Source organism: Oncorhynchus gorbuscha, linkage group LG18 (assembly GCF_021184085.1).
Source record: "Oncorhynchus gorbuscha isolate QuinsamMale2020 ecotype Even-year linkage group LG18, OgorEven_v1.0, whole genome shotgun sequence".
NCBI classification, from domain to species: domain Eukaryota; kingdom Metazoa; phylum Chordata; class Actinopteri; order Salmoniformes; family Salmonidae; genus Oncorhynchus; species Oncorhynchus gorbuscha.
Genome location: NC_060190.1, coordinates 35,891,144 through 35,898,600, shown reverse-complemented (window position 1 = coordinate 35,898,600; position 7,457 = coordinate 35,891,144). Strand labels below are relative to the sequence as shown.

Sequence of the window (7,457 nt, the reverse complement as noted above, 5' to 3'; positions counted from 1 at the left end):
ATTGAAATGCATTGCAGTTGAATACATCATAAAGCTGGTTGAGAGAACACCAAGTGTAAGAACTGATGCTGGAGTAGAGAAGCAGGTACGGAGAGTGAATATTTCATTATGAAAGGACATGGAACAGGACAGGAACAGCATCAGAACAAGGGAAACAAAAACGACATGACGACAATAATGCTGAAATGGGGAACAGAGCTGGTGAACAAACAGATATAGAGGAGGTAATGAAAGCAGGTGACTGAGTCCAGGTGAGTTCAATGAATCGCTGATGCGCGTGACGAGGGAAACAGGTGTGCATAATGATTGTGGTAGGAGTGCATAGTGCTGGGCAGCCTGGCGCGCCCCTCGAAAGCAGGAGAAGGCATGACAGCTAAGAGTGAGCAAAGCTGAAAGTAGTAGATAATAGCAAAAATAAAGAAAAACCTCTTGAATGAGTAGGTGTTTCCAAACTTTTGACTGGAACTGTACAATGGCAGTGACGATGACCAAAGACAATTATCTTGGGAGGTAATGCGATCAGCATTTGATGGTTAGGTATTTCAGATCGGGAGAACAAAATTACTTGATTTCCTGTATGTTACCACAATCACACCATAAGTTATTAATCATTATTAATCAAACCCACCCTCCTTTCTTTTTACCAGACAGTTCTTTCTTCCTGTCTATGAGATGGACGGAGAACCCCACTGGCTGAATGGACGGGGACAATATATCCGGAGAGATCCATGACTCTGTAAAACAGAGTATGTTACAGTCCCTGATGTCTCTCTGGAAGGAGATCCTCGACCTGAGCTTGTCTACTTTATTTGTCCAGGGACTGAACATTAGAGAGTAATATACTCAGAATAGATGGATGGTATGCAAACCACCTGAGTCTGACTAGGGCCCCACTCCTTCTACCTCTTCTCCGGCATCAGTGTTTTGTTGCAGCTAACTAGGGAAGTTCAAACAAAGTATCCAGGATGAATTTCTTAAGGCAACATCTCTGCCACCACCTAACAAGTCCCACTATGACCCTGCAAACAAAGCCAATCAGAAAAGTTAATGTTGTGTTTGTTTTGGCAAGCCAGACAATTTCTCTGGGATATCTTATTTAAAATGGCCACTGAACCTGCGTCATGGTAACCATATCAAGTGAATGACTTGCAGTGTCAGGTCCTTGCGTTGGGTAAACATGTGTGGAGCTGTGGCTGAACCAGTCCACTGAGCTAAGGTCAACAGCAAATGTTGGAACAAATGACTTAATTCCTCAGAAATAAACGTAAATGTCAGAAGTGGTGATGTGTGTGTGTGTGTGTGTGGTAGGTATCAATGTCGGGAAAGTAGCTAAATCTGGTGCGACGCATCGTTTCTCAATACTCTTGAAACGTATGTTTTTGTTGTGCATTGTCACTGCCAAATAAAGTGACGGAAAATATGATAGGAACTGGAATGGCATGATTGGAACAGAGTCAAACATGTGGTTTCAATATGTTTCATGTGTTTGACACCGTCCCATTAATTCCATTCCAGCCTCACTCTCTTCACCCATCAACTCCCCCTCCATTCCACCCCTTCCTTCAGTCTTTGTCTTTCCATTCTACACACCCGCCAACGCTCTTGAGCTTCTTCATGGAGAGAAGGAGCGAGGGAGGCGGGAGGCACTACGTGGAGTGTGTCGGGGGTGGCATAGCGGGAGGGCAGGTTTGTTTTGTTTTTCACTGTTCTCTGGAAGAGGGAGGTGGAGAGAAGAGAGAGGGGGGTGTGACCCATGCCATGGCTTAATGGTACCATGGAATTCCCCCCCAGTTTACCCTGACCTGGCCCCTCCCACCTGTCTTACTGGGCTATAAAGCCTTACACAGGTAAATCTAGCAACAGGTACATCTTTTACTTTATAGAGAGAGAGCTAAAGGGAGAGAGAGAGAAGAAATCGAGTTAAGATTAACCGTGTACTGACAAGCTCTCTGAGTGAATCCCGAACACCGGACTCTAAATCAAACTGTGGAGTATTATCATCGCTACCTGTTCATCGCTACCTGTCGGTCGCCTCAGAATCAGGTACGTGTGGAGATGGAGTTGCTCTTTGGGAATAATGGGGTGGGTGTTTTGGTCGGGGGTCACAAGCATCTTGAGAACATATGTTTTGCGTATATTCATGCACACCGGAGGAAAGGAAATGAAAACTGTGTATTCATACTCAGACAAATATTTCGCATACATGCAAAGTACATCCACAGTGACCCACTTCAAATCAATGAATTATAATAAGGCATTTTTCACTAACACATCAATATCCAAATGTTGATCGTCCTTGTATACGCACCGAATGGCTCACTCAATTGTCTCCTAGAGAAACCATGTACAGATTTGTTTATGAATCTGTGTCCATAAACAGCATTGTAATGTCTTACTAACTGGACTGTCTCCTGGTTGTAGATAGCCCATGTCGTCTGCCAGTGAGCTGTGTATGATCCTGACCGACGCTAACATGACCATGTACCAGACTGGGAGCTCAGAGCCGCTGCAGCCCAGCCTCACCACTGTGTCTCTGCCCGCCGTAGGAGACCTGCTGCACCTCTCAGACCTTTCCTCGTGCAGTGGCAATATACTGGGTGAGAACAGTAACTCATACTTTTTTTAAATGTATTTATTTGACAGGGACAGTGTACAACAACAAAAAAAGAAGAATTCCCAATATACTGAGAAATTCTGCATTTCGCCAGATTTAGCTAACAACTCATTTCCATCTGCGGTCACCTGGACCCTATAGGTGTCTTATAACAATGCCTCTTCATAATAACTGAGAACACCCAGAAGATGATATAAACATGATGTCTATTGAAGGAAGAAACAATAGACACAAACTGAATCATTGACAGAAGAGGAGGATGTGTAACTTTCTCTGCTTTGTTATCAGCATGTGGGATACTTTAGTCCCTAATATGTCATTGTGTGTTGATCACCTGGGAAACCACAGTATGGATGTATGTAAAGTTTTCTTCGAGGATCTTTATTCAGTCATGAGTTTTGGCGGTTGTTTGGTTTTAGTTGATGTGTTTGCTGGTGAAGTCCGTGGATATTTCCCATTGTCTCACCCTGGATAGACCTATTGGCTGAACTTGTTGGCAGACACTCAGTCGAAGCACACATTAAACATACTGCATATCCTTAAGCGAACCTGTCAGACAGACAGGGGATTGGCTGAACTTTGCAATGACCTCATTTAGAAGGCTGTTAAATCATTAACCGGGACAATGTTTAACTTGTATTTAATAGAGTCTTTTCATCTTTCAGACGTCTCAAGCTTTATTTTATTTGCCGTAGCCTATAGCGAGTGATAAGTGGTGACTAGACAGAGCGTCAGCAGAGCAGAGATAAACTAGAGCCAGACATTCTGACTTGGCGAAACCACAAAATCCGATTTTCACAGGTCCAGATCAGGATCTGCGTTCTTGGTGGGTTGTCATTTATTTGGAAAACGAGAGTTAGTTATCATCTTGTGGGTGGTTAGATTGACAAAGGTTTTATATTTTAAATGTTCTATAATAGTTATCACTGAAAATGTCATGTGTAATTACTATCTATCCAGATTGAATCTATATCAAATTACTTTATTCTTGCTATGTAACTGTAGTTAAAAAAAATAATAAAGTGCCACAAAAATTTTTACATGTAACAACAAAAGAAAAAGCTGTAAAAAAAAAACACACATATGAACGCACACAAACATACACAGGCACACACACACACACACACACACACACACACACACACACACACACACACACACACACACACACACACACACACACACACACACACACACACACACACACACACACACACACACACACACACACGCACATCTAACTCCCCCCTTCACTTCTGTGTCCTCCTCTAGCTCAATGGTATGACCTGAACCCTCAGTACTGGAGCAAGCAGAACGTTTTGGAGTGGATCAGTTTTCACGTGGAGCGCAGTAAGTTTGATGCCAGCACACTGAGCATGTCCTACTGCTCCACGGATGGACCTACACTATGCCAACTGACCAGAGATCAGCTGTTAAACATGTTTGGAATGTCCCTCGGGACTCAGCTCTACCAGAGCCTGGTGGAACTCAAGGCCAAATATGGTAAGGATCTGATGGAAGTGAAATTAATCAACTTTATTGATGATTGTAAAATGGGGAATCTTAGATTTGGCTCCAGGAACAGACACAGACATTTTAGTCATTTAATTTAGACAATTGATTTGTCAATATAGTAATGATTCAGTCATTAAATGTATTTTTGTGTCTGCCATTTTGGTTCCAGATCTGAATGAGACCTGTAATCTTCTGGACAACTTCCTAGAGGAGTTCCCAGACTTCCCTCTGCTCAGCACAGTAGAAGTGAACGAAGGTAAACACCTCGACTCCTCTTTTCTTCCCACTTCCTACTACCACACCAAAGCCTCAAGTGTTAGTAGGACACATTTGCTGACACTGTGATGTTACTGTTACAGTTGTGAGAGACACCAGCTACACTGACTTCTCACACATCTTCAAGAACTTCGAAAACATGAAGCCACTCAGCGATAACGGATACGAGTCCGACAGCATGCACAGCTCCTCGTCAGGTGAGCGGTGTCCCTCTTTCCTCTTCTTCTCCTTTATCATCACTCCTCTCATCTCCTCTTCCCCCAAATCTTCTCACATCACTCGATCAGTGTGTGATTGGTTTGGCCTGTATCACTGAGCCTATGGCCTTATTAATCGATCAAGGCAGGACGAAGGAGCGGCCGTGTTGAAAGTGTTTTCCTTCCTCTCTCCCTGCGCCCAGGTGGAATGTTGAGCTTCCAGAACCCCAGCTCTCCAGAATCCAGGAGCAGTGAGTCTGACCCAGAGTTCTCCTACCCTCAGTTTGCGAGTGAGTACAACTTTTCATAAGTGCACGTCACATTCTTGATCTTCAGATGGGTGAGCCTTGAAAGTGCATGTCTCTTTGAAAGCCGGTCTGGTGTTCTAAACTCCGGAACCGTTGTGTTTGACAGAAGTGCACATAAAGACAGAGAGGGGAGAGATGAAGAAGAGAGGCAGAGGAAGACCTCCCAAACTCAGCCGAGACCCCAAACACTTCTACCAGACCTCCACAAAGAGCAAACATGGTGAGTGGCTCTTCTCATTCTAACACACGCACGCACGCACGCACGCACACACACACACACACACATGTCAACAACTGTTTTCAATGGTGCTCTGTAGAAGCACAGTTTTATCAGTCACGTGATTTGCATACATTTTTGCATCTGGTACTGAAAACAGCCACAGTCAAAACATCACAGGTGCTTTTAGGTCATAGACCAATAACCACACATGCACACTCGCACAGACACACACACAAACACACCCACGCATGCGCACACACACACAAGCACACCTGCTCTACCTCCTCCTTGCTTGCTTAAGCACACGCACACACCTGCGCTGTCTTACACCCACCTAACGGTAGCTCTCCCTTCTCCCCCTCTAGCGCCTCGTGGGACCCACCTGTGGGAGTTCATTAGGGACATCCTGATCCACCCAGAGCAGAACCAAAACCATGCTCTGATGAAGTGGGAGGACCGCCGTGAGGGTGTCTTCAAGTTCCTCAAGTCTGAGGCTGTGGCCCAGCTGTGGGGGCAGAAGAAGAAGAACAGCAGCATGACCTATGAGAAACTCAGCCGCGCCATGAGGTAGGAAACTATGGTAATGTAGTAGCACCATCATGGCAATTAGCCATAGAAACCCAAATCCTAGCAACCAAGCTAAACAGAGCTAACCGGTTGAGGATGAAGTTAGATTTGTTTTTGTGTCGACAATGATAAACCATTGCCTGGTCATAAGAATAATCTGTGGCTCTCTTTCCTCCCTCCCTCCTATAGATACTACTATAAGAGAGAGATCCTGGATAGAGTGGATGGTAGACGGCTGGTCTATAAGTTTGGGAAGAATTCCACTGGCTGGAAGGTGGAAGAGACCGAGCTGCATGGCATGTGAGATACAAGGCAGGAGACAGGACAGGTAGAGACCAATGGCCAAGAGTGGCGAAGGTATAAACTGGACAGACCAGTTCCCCTGGGTCCTATTGTAGATAGGATCTGGATGACAGCTCTGCCTGAAAGAATATAAAGACACTTACTTCTCTTCTTCCAGGGGAGGTGTTGCAGAAAATTTAAGCCAGTGTTTTTGGCTCCAGTAGGTTTTATGAACCGATATAGTTATTGTACAGTAATTATGTGTATTTCGATTTTGAATCAGGCATTGTTGTGGACATCGCTCTGTGCCTACCAGTGGTAGGTATGATGGTGTGTCTGTTAATTTGTTTTCAGTTATATTCTAGATAATATTGGTCCTGTATGACTGGATGTCTCAGTTGGTAGAGCATGGTACTTGCTAATGCCAGGAATGTGGGTTCAATTCCCGGGATCACCCATATGTGAAATGTATGCATGCATGACTGTAAGTCGCTTTGGATGAAAGTGTCTGATTAATATAACAATAAAGACATTTACATTGTGTGGGTGTAACTCACATTGTGTGTCACTATGACAACCACCTGGGCATTATGATTTTTACTGTGGCAATGTAAGCATCGGATATGTTTGTATTGTTTTTTGTTTCTATTGATATTTAACAAGTGACAGTCTATCCCTGTGCAGCCTATCATTTTTCTATGTCTATTTGCAAGACGGCTAGTTGCCAAACTTTTGACTTCTAAATTGAGCCAATGGTTAGAAGACCCTATTGTTGTGTTTTATTCTTCTGAGAGTTATGGGTATATAAGGTCTTGTGTTAAATTGTAAACCTGATATGAAGGAGGGAGGAGACAAAATGGAGGACAAACAAAAGATAGAGAAGAGGGAGAGGGAACAAAATGAAGGGATAATCATTTATACGATGTTGTGTACTTCGCTGTTTCAGCGTGAATGTTGTCTATGAGGTAAGTGTCCTTTGTAGCCATATTAATATTTTTGTATCTCACCAGACGAGCCCTACACGTCAGATTAAAACAAATCAGCGGCTCAACTCCTGTTCTTCATGATTATTAGTTCTGTTATGCAGCTGGTCTGTTTCCTTCTAGATCACTCAATATCATGAGTATAAGAATTCAATCTCAGATTGTATCGTTTGTGATATTTTCACACGCATGTATGTACAGCACATTGTCTTGTTTTGTACAGTTAAGAGCCTTTTTACGGAAATAAACTGTTTTAAATAATGTAAGTGTCCTTGTGTATTTGGTACAAAATGTACTATTATGTTTGAAAGAAAATCACATAGTCCCCCAACTGAACATAAACTTAAATTAAAAGCACTCCTAATTAAATCGGTGTACTATATATGAAAGTTATATTCTCTCCCTTGACATGACTTTTTCACGTCACAACCATCTGTTTAACCTCAGTATAACATCTCATCTGGAGGACGAGTCAGTTGGCAGTCTGACTCCTGC

At 43.3% G+C, this 7,457-nt stretch overlaps 1 protein-coding gene across 1 annotated transcript; it reads left to right on the top strand.

The window, feature by feature from the left end:
- Window positions 1–1,856: 1,856 nt before the first annotated feature.
- On the top strand, window positions 1,857–7,223 carry elf3 (E74-like factor 3 (ets domain transcription factor, epithelial-specific)). Its single transcript, XM_046312718.1, has 9 exons — window positions 1,857–2,043; window positions 2,422–2,597; window positions 3,887–4,117; window positions 4,299–4,385; window positions 4,489–4,602; window positions 4,806–4,892; window positions 5,017–5,130; window positions 5,496–5,697; window positions 5,887–7,223. Exons 2-9 carry the CDS (start codon window positions 2,429–2,431, stop codon window positions 5,999–6,001), a joined length of 1,119 nt encoding a protein of 372 aa, XP_046168674.1. The 5' UTR covers window positions 1,857–2,043; window positions 2,422–2,428; the 3' UTR covers window positions 6,002–7,223.
- Window positions 7,224–7,457: the final 234 nt, after the last annotated feature.

Coding starts and splice junctions, on each gene's coding strand:
- elf3 (XM_046312718.1), top strand. CDS start 2,429: ATGTCGTCTGCCAGTGAGCTGTGTATGATCCTGACCGACGCTAACATG. Junction 4,386..4,488: donor CACAGTAGAAGTGAACGAAG/GTAAACACCTCG, acceptor TTACTGTTACAG/TTGTGAGAGACACCAGCTAC. Junction 4,893..5,016: donor CTCCTACCCTCAGTTTGCGA/GTGAGTACAACT, acceptor TGTGTTTGACAG/AAGTGCACATAAAGACAGAG.